The sequence below is a fragment of the Heptranchias perlo genome, chromosome 36 (assembly GCF_035084215.1).
Source record: "Heptranchias perlo isolate sHepPer1 chromosome 36, sHepPer1.hap1, whole genome shotgun sequence".
NCBI classification, from domain to species: domain Eukaryota; kingdom Metazoa; phylum Chordata; class Chondrichthyes; order Hexanchiformes; family Hexanchidae; genus Heptranchias; species Heptranchias perlo.
Window position 1 is genome coordinate 13,199,868 of NC_090360.1, and position 14,026 is coordinate 13,213,893.

At 40.7% G+C, this 14,026-nt stretch overlaps 1 protein-coding gene across 1 annotated transcript; it reads right to left on the minus strand.

Moving 5' to 3' along the window:
• Positions 1 to 2,260: 2,260 nt before the first annotated feature.
• Positions 2,261 to 12,944, minus strand: si:ch211-223p8.8 (dual specificity protein phosphatase 13A family protein). The gene is made up of 3 exons (XM_067972575.1): positions 12,673 to 12,944; positions 9,176 to 9,393; positions 2,261 to 2,913 (listed from the first exon to the last, which is right to left on the minus strand). Exons 1-3 carry the CDS (start codon positions 12,840 to 12,842, stop codon positions 2,714 to 2,716), a joined length of 588 nt encoding a protein of 195 aa, XP_067828676.1. The 5' UTR covers positions 12,843 to 12,944; the 3' UTR covers positions 2,261 to 2,713.
• Between the last annotated feature and the right edge of the window lie 1,082 nt (positions 12,945 to 14,026).

The following is a 14,026-nucleotide window of genomic DNA, read 5'->3' on the forward strand; positions in this document are numbered from 1 at the left end:
GCCGGCAATTAGGTAATTTGGCGGCGATGCTTTAAAAATGTTTTCTTTCATTATTGATTTAATATATAATGTGCATTTTAATGAAACCTGATTGGAATGATATATGGAGATTGCAGACTCTCGACAGAAGCTGCAGTGCTGAGAATAAATAATCTTGCATCAGCATAAAATGACTGTGAGTTGTGTCAAATTAAAGTTCAGTGCCTCACAGATGTGTCACTAGGATCTTGGTTAGGAGTTGAAGTCCTGGAGCTGCCTTGAATCTTGAACCAGTAACATTTGTATTGAGTATTACAATCTGCCAGGTAGCGGCAGAGGAACAGTGATGTATGCTGAAGTCAGACTAACGGTACGGCCAGTTTGCCAATGTTGCAATGAGAGCTGAAGTGGAGCAAGGCATGTGCTTGATGGCATTGAAAAAAACAGTCCAATTGTACCGGAGTGGACATCTCAGCTTCTACATACACCAGTAGAGCAACTGACAAGGAAAGAAATAACTTGCATTTATATGGTACCTTTCGCAACCTCAGGAAGTCCCAAAACGCTTTACAGTCAATGAAGTCCTTCTGAAGTGTAATCACCGTTGTAATGCAGGAAACGTGGCAGCCAGTTTGAGCACACGGTCCCACGAACAGCAATGAGATAATGACCAAGATAATCTGTTTGTTTTTTGGTGATGTTGGTTGAGGGATAAATTTTGGCCAGGACACCTGGCAAACTCCCCTGCTCTTCTTCAAAATAGCGTCCACCTGAGAGGGTAGGTGGGGCCTCGGTTCAATGTTTCATCCGACGGACGCACCAGAATTTGTGTTCTGTGCTCAAGTCTCTGGAATGGGACTTGAACCCACAACCTTCTGAGTCAGAGGTGAGAGTGCTACCACTGAGCCATGGCTGCTCCATAATTTCAGATGAAAGCACGGAACAAGAATTAGCTCTCCACACTCCACTGATTAGATACAATCTGCTCTTCTCTACTGTCCGAGAAAAGGTTCTGCAGGTTTCTCGTTCCTAAAGAGAACCAGCAAAGCTCAGAATAACGATCCAACAGTACATGTTATATTATTCAGTTTGGTCCAGTCGCCCTCCAACAGTTCAGGAACCAGTGTGTTCCACACAGCGTTAGTCATCTCATTGGTTATTCACTTCTGTGGAGCTGAGTTCCTGTTGGCCTGTGGCCTGATCCAGCAAGACACTCCCTATCCCCAGGAACTCACAGCAAAATCCTAGCAGTACAACAGGATTGCTTGGCCAGTAGTGTTATAGCACTAGTTTATTTTTGTGCGTTAGTAAATGGGTCTGTCAGTAATACCAATCTCCTCTGACAGCACTTCATAGAAAGTGAAATGCTGGCTTCTAAGCAGCATTGTGTGGTGGTACACCAACAGGCATGACCATCACACCAAGGACTGGAACTCAAAACCCCACTGTGCTAAACTAACCTCAGCCATGCTCGTGTTTTCAGGGAAATTTGGTTAACACATTGAAATAGACCAGTATTCCTGACTCAGTTCAGACTTGAAAGTTCCCCTTTGTGCTCTTGTTAGTTATTGATATCCTGTGCTAGTTTCCCTCTTTCCTGTCGCTCCTCATTGTTCCCTCCATTTATCAGGAGGATGGGAGTTTTCTAAGCCCTGGAGTTCTTTCAGCAAGTGCCCTCAGTGTTTCTTTGTGATTGGCCAGGGAAAAGGCTGTTCCTATCAGATGTTCGCTCCCTCTTCTCTCAAAAGGGGCATCACAAGCAATGAAATACTTTTCAATTGTAGTTACTATTGTTATCTAGGCAAATGTGGCAGCTAAATTGCACAGCAAGGTCCCACCTACAGCAATGAGATAAATGAGCAGATGAACTGTTTTTTTCAGTGTTGTTGGTTGAGGGATAAATGTTGGCCACCTGGGGAACTCTTCTTTGAATAGTGCCATGGGATCTTTTATGTCCATCTGAGAGGGGAGATAGGGCATCAGTTTAACATAGCCAAAAAAAATGGCACTTCCAACACTGCAGCACTCCCTCAGTACTGCATTGACGTGCCAGCCTAGATTATGTGCTTGGGTCTTTGGAATGGGACTTGAACCCACAACCTTCCAACTCAGAGGCAAGAGTGCTACCCCTGAGCCTTGATTAAAACCACTAGTCTTAGCTGTTTGAGCTGACATGTGACAACAAACCATTGTGGATATGTGGCATTGGATTATTAAATACAGAAAGCATTCAACAAGTGACCTCGCTACATAAACCATGAATGACAATGTCCCAAATGAATTTTGACAGTTCATGTGATAAGCTGAATATTTATTCATATTTTTTGCGAGGCTGTACAAAATTACCTATTACATTTAAATCGAATATTAAACAATCTGACAGGCCTGTATAGTTGCTAAGCCAAGGATATCATAACATGCTGATCATTGCTGCTAAATTGATGTTGACGGAGGCCATTTTATGTTATGAAGCAGGTCGCGTTGCTAAGCTAATGGTGAAATAAAAAGTAAAAATTGTTTACAAATAGGATAAAAGTTAATTTTGACTGAAATAAGAATTGAAGTGAACCTGTATCCCTGCTAATGATAGTGGGATTTTAAGCCGATTTAGTTACAGCCACAGTGGTACACAGATGTAGGGTTGTAATAGTGAATACTATCAGTGCTTCACACAAGAATTATTAAGTATTGTCAGAACCTTGGTGACAGTTCACATTTAGTAGGGGGGAGAACTTCACACTTTCCTTTCTTCTTGTAATTTTATGTCAAAGTTCCGTAGCTGTTTTAAAAAACCTCGATTGGGAAAAATTCGTCGGTGCATGGCCACTGTCTTGACTGCGTCAAGCAATGAAAGGTGATGATAAGTCATCAGGTAGGCCAGCACCAAAGAGGCTGACCTGCTGTATCCAAAGGCACAGTGTACGAAGATCTTCCCTGGTAAGAAAACCAAAACACAACGTTTAAGCTTCTGGACTAATTCATTTTGCACTTTGTACCATCTTTTGTCATTTGTAGCACTGTATTTACGTGTCCTAGCGCAGTATGACAGCACAAAACTTATTAGTAACGATGCATCTAAGTAAAAACAGGCAAGCCATAGGCACCAATAACCAATCACAGATGAAATATGACACAATTTCACTTTGTTTTGGTCCATAAGCCACAATGTATAAAATACAGGAAATTACATCACAATTACACATCTGAACATTAAGTATTTCCTGTGCAGTGACCCATTAACATAAAGCAGGATGTTCCCCCAATGGAGCATCCTGTTAGTAATTGATCATATACAGGCCAGGAAGGCCCCCGGCTTTATCCCCAGTCTGGGCTGAGATAGCAGATCTCAACCAGGGCAGCAGTATGGATGGTATAATCGGCTCAGAGCTGCTGGAGGAGAAAATCACCAGGCCCTGCTTGAAGAGTGCAGCTGATGAAAGCAGCGTATGGTCAGGCATAGGTTTGATGATCCACCTGCTCAAGAGCCTGGTCACTTGGGCAACATACCAGAAGGCAACCAGTGTCTGTGGAACTATCCCAGCAGGAGATAAGACGTTCAGAAGACAAGGGATGGAGAGAAAATTAATGGGGGAAAATTATATCAGGATCTGGTCTATGAAATCCTGCGGATGTTGCTCTAGTGCTCCCTCTGCTGACCTGGCCCGCCAGGTGATTAAAAGCCACATTTCAATTGCTTTTAATCAGTAGCTCAGTGTATCAATATGTATTTTTAAAACCTTGGCCTTGAAAATCCATGGCCATTCTGACATACAAGTGTGGCACAATGGCCATAACTAGACCAGGATCCAGATATGCCAAGTCCCAACTTAGTGCTGAATCTTCTGGATGGCTTTTGTGGGGGGAAAAATCTCCACTAATGTCTCACAAATCCATGAGTGTGGGAGTGGGGAGAGCCTGGGGCAGGGACTCCCTTTGTCAGGAGTTCCTGTGACCCTGATCTTTAGTGAGACCCAGTGTATGGTCAGTGGAGGTACGCCAAAGATACGCCAGGACTTTGGGGAGAACTTCCCTGGTCTTCTTCAGATTGTGCCGTGGGATCTTTTACACCCACCTGAACAGGCAGACTGGCCGGAGTTTAACATCTCACCTGAAAGGTGGCACCTCTGACACTGCAGTACTCCGTCAATACTGCACTGAAGTGCCAGCCTAGATTATGTGCTCAAGACCTGGAGTGGGGAATGCAATCCCCAACTTTTTGACTCAGAGGCAAGAGTGCTCCCACTGAACCAAGGCTGATACTCAATCAAAGTGTGGCACATCATCAAAAGTGTACATCATACTTGGAACTGATGAGCTCAAATAATAATATTCATAAAATGCCAACAAATCAGAATTGAACAGGTAGCAAATATACTAATCGGAAGCAGCAGTGAAAGATGCTAATCAAAAAGGCATGAAAACTACAAAGCAAGATCCAGCAGTCAACAAACAGGCACAAACAAAACAATTAGCGAGGTGGACAATGAAATTGCTCAAAATATTTTTTTCAAAACCTTTTTGGCCACCATCTTGTTGTGTCGTTTACCTCAGGAGAGAATAATAATAAGATTCCTAACATTTTTTTAAAAACATTTTCACAACACCATTCAGTTTGCTGAGATGACTCTTTTGTGTTTGTAAAGTCTTCATAATTGTTTCCATTTGGAGACCTATCCCTGTGTGAGAAGCCTAAAGAATGAGTTTTGCTAAATTCCCCGGGTCTCTGAGTGAATTGATTCAATTGTATAGCAGACCTCCAGAATGCACTAGTGGACAACAAATCCCAGCACATATCTTAAGGCTGCCTGTCCCTATCTCCTCGTGGTCTCTTACAGGACTGGAGAGGTAGAATAGGTCTTTATAAACAGGAATTCATGGCTCACTCTCTCAATGGTCATTCTTGCTGTTAATCAATATAAAAAATTTGGAACATTTGATTTTATTTGATTGTGCAAACAAATTGTTTTTGTCTCACATACAGCTTTCTGACTACAAATCAGGTCCAGGGAACAAATATTCTAAGAATAACTGCTGTCACAGTTCACCATATTCGCTTTGCAATTAAATCAGCTCTTAACTTCTCTTGAGATCCAATGGTTTTAATTTTAATTTTCTGTACTTTTCCTCCCTCCTTGCTGGGGTCTACTCCACTTCTGTCTTGGGCTGTGCTTGGCCTTTGACCTCCCCCCCATTTCCCTGCTGTGTGCCATTTCTTGGGTCAGAATGAGACCGTGTGTAAGTATCACAACTGCACTCCATGACAGATCAACTGGTGTGTGTTTTATGAGGAAAGATTACACAAATTGGGGTTTTATTCTCTAGAGTTTCGAAGGTTAAGGGGTGATCTGATTGAAGTTTATAAGATATTAAGGGGAACAGATAGGGTGGATAGAGAGAAACTATTTCCGCTGGTTGAGGATTTTAGGAGCAGGGGGCACAGTCTAAAAATTAGAGCCAGACCTTTCAGGAGCGAGATTAGAAAACATTTCTACACACAAAGGGTTGTAGAAGTTTGGAACTCTCTCCCGCAAACGGTAATTGATACTAGCTCAATTGCTAAATTTAAATCTGAGATAGATAGCTTTTTGGCAACCAAAGGTATTAAGGGATATGGGCCAAAGGCAGGTATATGGAGTTAGATCACAGATCAGCCATGACCTTATCAAATGGCGGAGCAGGCACGAGGGGCTGAATGGCCTACTCCTGTTCCTATGTTCCTATGATAGGAGCATTCAAACATTCTACTGCTAAAGTGCAGGACTGTGTAACTTGTGTGTCCCTTTAAGTCTATAATAATGTAATTGCTGTCCTTTCCCGTGATCTATTAGATACCGATTGTTCTTAACCAGATCCTCAAACCCATTAGAGGTCAGACTGGTTTTTAGTCTTAATTTTTTTTAAAGTATTATTGCTGAAATCAATTCGAAGTTCTTTTGGTGAGGAGCTTTCTATACGGAAATAATGGAAATAATTGGCCTTATTCTCTTTTTTTAATACTTTTTAAAAAGTGACACAGAAATTTGCACAGGTACTAATGCGACACCTGTAGTGAGATGGACACATTTCAAAACCTTTATAAAAAACTGAACAAAGTGTAATGTTTAAAAGCAAATTTTAAAAAGTACTACAGCTTCAAAGTGCGAAGAGATGTTTTACACCATTGCACTACAGTTGACTATTGGCTCACAGAGTCTCATCTCTGTGATGAGACTCAAATCGTGCTTACATTACTTTGAAGAAATCTGTAACTTGATTTTTAGTTGTGGTATGTAGAAATATGCAGCTTTTATTGATTTATTTATGTGTGTGTGATGTACCTGGTCTTCTGAACGGTTTGAAAGGTTCCTTTCATGATACTGAATCAAAGTTGATCCTGCCATGGTAACTCAGCTCTTTAAGTCTAAAGTGCATTTATTAATATTAGTTTATAGATTTTGGAATAAACTCCAAATAAATTGAAAGTAATATTTTTGAGGTACTAAAGTCTTCCTTTGTGAGAGCGTTAGTAAGTGTGGCATCACCACATTTAACAAGCAAAAGAGAAATGTCAGAACATCCCTATTTGTCCATACAAAGAACATGTGTGTGACAGTCCTTACTATCTGTACCTAACATATGAACATTTCTAAAACCAGTCACAAATAAACGAGATACATTCTTAACAGGGACGGTTTTCTTGTTCAACACCAAAATGTGACTCTTATTCCCTCTACAGGCGGTTATGTGAACAATATTAGTTGTTTTTAAAATGTACTGAACAGGCAAATGTCAAATTTCAATAAACTCTTCCACCACTGCTGATTTGCATGTAATTGCAACAAAAGATGCCACACCACGGTACCCATGGAAACCAGTAGCATGGAGAAATCTACATTTCTGGGGAGGTGCAGGGGTGGGGGTTGTTAAAATGGAGATTGGAACTTGAATTTGGATTCAAAGAATCTGGCTCAGCTCAACTTTGAGAAAATAAATATTTTCAACTAAGACAATGCCTGATTGGTGTTACCTTGTCTGTTTTGCGTACCTTCATGAGTGAGATACACACAAAAGCAATGCTCAGTGTAATACATTCTTAGTGCCACCTGACTCAACTCTGAGAATTGGTTAGCAGTGAGGCCAAGTGTCAAATTGTTTTTGTTTAATGTATTCATACGCAGCATGACTCACTAATCTCATGTGAATGATAGTACTGGAGTAGAAGCTTTGTGATTCAAATACCAGCTGCAAAAATAGAAGAGAGGTATTGAACAAAGTGAGTTATTCACAAGGGAATTAACTCATCAACAATCCATACCGTTTCTCAAAACAGCACAGCCATTCCAGAAATACACTTTCACACAGTTTCTGGACATTTTGGGGGATTGTCCAATCTGTGCTTGCGTTTTTACACCATTACTGCTCAGCCTTAAATTGACTTTTGGCTATTGTGTCGACTTGCATGCTGTTATAACTAAGCCATATTTTGCGGTGTGAATTAATTGCAAACGCTGAGCTTTACCAGCCAAGGAGAAGGTCATCAATCATTTTTTTTTGAGCACTAATCATGAGTGCAATTAAGGCATATTTGGGATAGAGCTGAATTCTACCCCTCCACAAGAGGACTGCTTTGTCATAAATCTGCCATATGTTTTCCGTTACATTTGAATGTTCTACGATTTATGGAACATAAATGTATTGATAGTGCCTGCAGTAACACACAACTAAAAAAAACTTTTTGGATTTATAAAAATGTGTATTTGTTACAAACTAGATACATGACTAAAATACATTAGGGTAAACTCAATGAGGTTGTGCCTTTGGAGCAGAGCCTTGCTATGCATGAGTGCAGGTCAGAGAATTGAGGCTATTGCATTATTGCTTTATCTCTAGCTCTTGTTGATATCCAGTGTGGCTCTGCTCCAGGTGCATAGCCTTTCAGAATTTGCCCTATTATTAGGTACATATAATCAGGTAAATCTTTAGATCTAAACATCACGGTTTTATTTATTTCAGAGAGAGAGAGAAAATCACTGATTACATCTGCTCTTTGTTTCTGCTGAGGAATCCAATTATTGTTTACAGAAGATGTCTTTATTTTTCTAAAGACAAATGTTTTCACAGTCAAGAGTAAATTCCTGATGCACCTTAACATTGCAATGGCTTCAGATGGAGTGATGTGCATTTATAAATATACAGAAAGTCAGTAGCAAACTCCATTCAGTTACCATTACAGAAACTATTTTTTCCCAGCTTTGGCTTAGCTAAAATGTTATAGAAGAAGTTAAAATATTAAATTTTCTGTGAATTAAAAGTGGATTAATTTCAGGCCCACCACATCCATCATACAAAAAATCCTGAATTTGTGAACCATAAATGTGAACCATTCCCACTCCCCGCGCCCCCAACAGTGCAACCTCAAATCACCATTAGCATTGTCACAGGGGATTTGTCAGTTCTCGTATCAAGCATTATGCTGAAATAAAGTCTCTCTCATTTATAATGGTTCAGTAGTTTGTCCCCTGTTGTCAAGCTGTTTAATTTGCGTGATTATTTCTACTGTTCCTTTAGATGTCTTGAATTACTGCAGTGGTAAATTAACCTTTGGTGCACTGCAGATGAGTTTACTCATCTGAATGCACTGTGTCTTCAGAGGTCATTGTTCACTAGCAGCCCTTCCTGTTTTGACACATTTGTACACATCAGTCTTCATTGTTTGGGCTTTCAATTAGCTAAAAAAAAATGAGCCTTCATTTGAGACAATGAAAGTCCAATTATTTTTAGAGGTTGCCCACCTCCAAATGAGGAAGGAGGAAGCCTCCGAAAGCTTGTGAATTTCAAATAAAATTGCTGGACTATAACTTGGTGTTGTAAAATTGTTTACAATTGTCAACCCCAGTCCATCACCGGCATCTCCACATCATGACCTCCAAATGAGGTTTAATAGTGTTCTTTGGGAAAGAAAAAAGATTAGGTTAAAAAAGAGAGAGAACAATAGACTAAATCTGGAAATGATTGTGAAGTATGGTGGATTTCAACCTTGGATTCAGATTCAAACCCAGTTAATGGATGGACTGATGGTCTCTTTTTTGTTGATGAAACCCGGCCAATTAAAATCGACTGAGTTATTGGGGGAGCATGTGATCTTTTTTCTTTTGTAATCCAATTAAGAATCAAGACAGCTTATAGGTGTATTTTAAATGTTCGAATGGTTTCTTACCTCCCATTATATCAAGTGCCTGATGTATGTATTCACTTGCAGAATAGAAATAGGCAGCAATGTCAAAATTTGGTAAGTCACTGGCTGCTATACCATAATAATCCATACCGGTACCATAGAAATCTTGACATCCACTGGACGCAATCATTTTGTGTGCAGCATTTAACACATGAGTGACACCCAACTTCCACAGGCAGAATCTGTCATGGGCTACCGTCCTGATGAGGTAAGAGATACCAGAAGATGTTACGACTGTACAATTATATTTACGATGCACTTTGCTTACTGTTTCCTGTATTGTTGTTGAACTTTTCTGCTTATCAAGGTGAGGGATGTCAGTTATGAAAATGGGACTCATTGAGTGGCAGCTCTCTTGTCAGGCGTTGGACGCCTGGATACAAAGTAATGTCCATTTTACTCTCACCAGCCCACGTTACAAAATACCTCTCAGTGAGAATTTTTCTCTTTCCCACACCATCATATTTTGCAGCCTCTCTGAATGACTATCAACTTGTACCAGTTTCTGAACAGTTTAATGCAGTGGACCCACAGCCACAAAGAACTGATTTAAAGCTGTCAAACCATCACAATATCAGCCTGGCTTGAATCGAGTCAGATCTCAGAGATAAAACAATTGTCCTAACTTATTCTGCCACCCAATCACTCTACATTTGATTCAAAGTATTTAGTGTATGTTTCAGATCACTATAACCAATGTCACTGCTGCTTTGTTGAAACATAAGTTTGCAGCCTTCTGGTTATGGTTCATTTGGTTGAGCAGCAGACCTGCCACTTTACATCTGTTGTTTTATTTATTGTTACTTTAGCAACCTGGTGTTCCCTTACTCACTTTGACATACATTGATTGCATGTGATACACTGGTAATTACCTGAGGATCCTGAGAGAATCACACGTCTGCTTATCTCTTGAACTCCTAGTTAAGAATTCCTGAAATGTAACTCTTAGACCATTGAGGTGTTCCGTTCAGTGTAACACACCGTTTAGGGGAGGAGCGTTTAATGCCCCCTGCTCAACAGGAACTGGCGGGCAGTTAAAACGAAGCTGACTCCAATTTTAAACCCGCTGGTTTTAGTGGCGGATGAGGTGCCCGTTGGACTCAGGCGACGCCTCATGCATAAATGCTGATCGTGCTCTTAGAACGTTAGAAGGACGTTGATTGCATTGCAACTGAGGCCTGAGCGGGGAAGCCACTGCGGTTTTCCCACCAAGCTGAATCAGGTTGGTGAGGAGGATAAAGAGGCCCTCCAAGGTCAGCATGAAACTTTCCTTGGCAATTTGCCACTCGGCCAGTGAGAGTGGCAAGCATTGGCTGAACATTCTGATTTTCCTGCTTTCCTTGTGAGCAAAGGTCTGGTCCCTGCTCAGCTTCTTCCCACGGGTTCTCTCGGCTGATCTTGGGAACTCACCCCATGGTGAATGGTGAAGCAGAATCCTGAAGTGCTGGGCCAACTGTATCAGACAATGATCTGTTTTTACTGTGTTGAAGAATGTTTGTAATTTCTCGCAACAGCTTTCAACAATTTTCTCATCGACTGACCTTCAATTTGATACACTGGCTCCCTGTCCCAAAACTATTAATTGTAAACAATTTTACAACACCAAGTTATAGTCCAGCAATTTTATTTGAAATTCACAAGCTTTCGGAGGCTTCCTCCTTCCTCAGGTGAACGATGTCGAAATGAAATCGAGGATTTCATTTCGACATCGTTCACCTGAGGAAGGAGGAAGCCTCCGAAAGCTTGTGAATTTCAAATAAAATTGCTGGACTATAACTTGGTGTTGTAAAATTGTTTACAATTGTCAACCCCAGTCCATCACCGGCATCTCCACATCAAAACTATTAAGAAATAAATCCATTTCTTCAATGTAAAAAGTCGGATAGCCAGGTGGTGAAGAATAGAATACTGGAGCCTCATCTTCAGTTGCTTCCAAGCTTTTATTCACAGAGATCACCCTTACACATCATGCACCCCCTGGGTAAGCTCCTTCCTATAAATGGATACAAGAGACTCCCCAATTGATACCCACCACATGAATACAATTAACACTAATTGATATAAACCACATGGATTAACATTCAAATCCCTCTGCGGCCTTGCTCCTTCCTGTCTCTGCAACCTCCTCCAGCCTTATATCATTCCCACTCCCAGCATTGCTTGGTCCTTTGCTTCTGGCCTTTAGTGCATCCACCCTCATCAGTGGTAGCACTCTCGCCTCTGAGTCAGAAGGTCGTGGGTTCAAGTCCCACTCCAGAGACTTGAACACAGAATCAGGCTGATACTCCCAGTGCAGTACTGAGGGAGTGCTGCACCGAAGGAGGTGCCGTCTTTCGAATGAGATGTTAAACTGAGGCCCCGTTTGCCCCCTCGGGTGGATGTAAAAGATCCCACGAGCACTATTTCCAAGAAGGCTTCTCCCCGGTGTCCTGGCCAATATTTATCCCTCAACCATCAACACTAAAAAACAGATTATCTGGTCATTATCACATTGCTGTTTGTGGGATCTTGCTGTGCAGAAATTGGCTGCTACATTACAACAGTGACTACACTTCAAAAAGCACTTCCTTGGCTGTAAAGAGCTTTGGAACATCCTTAGGTCATGAAAGGCACTATATAAATGCAAGTCTTTCTTATGTGAATGTGCTCATTTTATAAACCAATAATGCTTTCTATTGATGGGTTTCCAGAGATATCTTTTGAACCTTATTCTAGACAAACACGACAGACACAATTGCAATCATCTCCCAGAGCTACCGATGACCGAACTATTGCTGAAGAGGTGGTCGACTGTGACTTGTGGACACCCATTGCTCAGATCTGCAAACTGGGAAATCCTTATCCACAAGCAAAGACAGGTGAGGGTAGGGGCAAATATGCCCCCTTGGCTCATTAAGGCTATTGCCCCTCCAGGCAGAATACGAAACATCATGTTAGTCATTTCCTTACTATTATCATGACTTTACCTTTGGTTTTATAAGTTATTTTTATTCCTCCTCCTTAGAAATCACTTTACCAATCATGAACTTGCTGGTAGGTGTATAACTTGCCTTGCTATTTTTTTCTGCCCTTTTTAGCCTTTACGTAAGGGAATAATGCGATTTCTGTGATCGTGCGAAATAGCCCACATTTAGCACAAAAAACTAAAACCATTTCTTAAAATCCCTTATTTTCATTCTTTTTTTTGAAATACAGCTGCTAAAATAAAAGAAAAGCACATATCAGGACTGGAAGTTTGACAAAAAGATTAATTAAGTTCCCCTTGTTGTGAGGACACTGAAGTCTCAATGGAAGTTTAAACCACTCCACCAGTCTACACCGAACAGCTTAAATTCTACTGATTGATTAGACACTCTTAAGAGATTTTAGCTAATTTATCCCGCCCACCCACCCACAAGTTTTCTGTAATCAGTGTTTCTCAAAAACATACTAACACTGAGCTTGTCATTACTATTACTGCTGTTTGAAGATGTACTTACATGTCTCCTATGTATAGATTAGGCCAAACTTCGTCTATGCGGCTAAGTGGAACTCTGTTGTTGCGCAAGATTTCCTCCAACTCTGCAACTGTGGGAGTGTTGGTATCTGGGCTGGGGTTTTTGGAAAAAGTGGGATCACTCCTTGGTTCAGTTTCTTCATCTGACATCATTACAGTAGTGTTTTTTTTTGTTGCTTTTTGTGGTTCAAAAGACTGTTCACTGTCTGCTGTGTGGAACCGCTCTCTGTCAGCCCTGGCTCATCTCCACACAATGTAATGATTCTGAACAGGTGCAAGTCCAGATTCTGCAGAGCAACACTACATTTTAATTCAGTATCTAATTAGACCTTACAGGTTCCAAATAAAATGCTATCCAGGAAACAATAAAAATAAAAAAATGTACAAATTCTAACAAAAAGTTTGTCTTTTCAATTCAGAAACTATTAGTAACAAAATATTGATGCAAAGTAGTCACAAAATGACTTGAGGGATCATAATTTTTGTCACTCTTTCGAGCATAATATCAGATCACTCCTTAAACCACGTTGTCTTGTACAGGCATAAGCTAGGTTACAACTTCTTAAGAATGATCATATTGTTAAATAGTCAATTTATTTTTGTGAGATCGATCAATGACAGAAAGGCAATACGCTCACAAGCAAAGTTCATTTTATCTTAGCATAATACCTTAAACAAAGTTAAGTACTTACAACCTAGTAAGCTTAGTTAGGAAACAATGTCTCTTGAGTTACTGTTCTTGAGTTCAATCTTCCCGGGACAAATCCAAATTCCCATCACAGTAGCTGATTTATTTAACTTAGTTGCTTACAAGTTTATTATCAAAATGTCTTTTTATGGCGTTTTCCATATGACATGACCACGCCTTGCTCACATGCATAAGAACATAAGAAATAGGAGCAGGAGTAGGCCAATCGGCCCCTCGAGCCTGCTCCGCCATTCAATAAGATCATGGCTGATCTGATCCTAACCTCAAATCTAAATTCATGTCCAATTTCCTGCCCGCTCCCCGTAACCCCTAATTCCCTTTACTTCTAGGAAACTGTATATTTCTGTTTTAAATGTATCTAATGATGTAGCTTCCACAGCTTCCTGGGGCAGCAAATTCCACAGACCTACCACCCTCTGAGTGAAGAAGTTTCCCCTCATCTCAGTTTTGAAGGAGCAGCCCCTTATTCTAAGATTATGCCCCCTAGTTCTAGTTTCACCCAACCTTGGGAACATCCTCACCGCATCCACCCGATCAAGCCCCTTCACAATCTTATATGTTTCAATAAGATCGCCTCTCATTCTTCTGAACTCCAATGAGTAGAGTCCCAATCTACTCAACCTCTCCT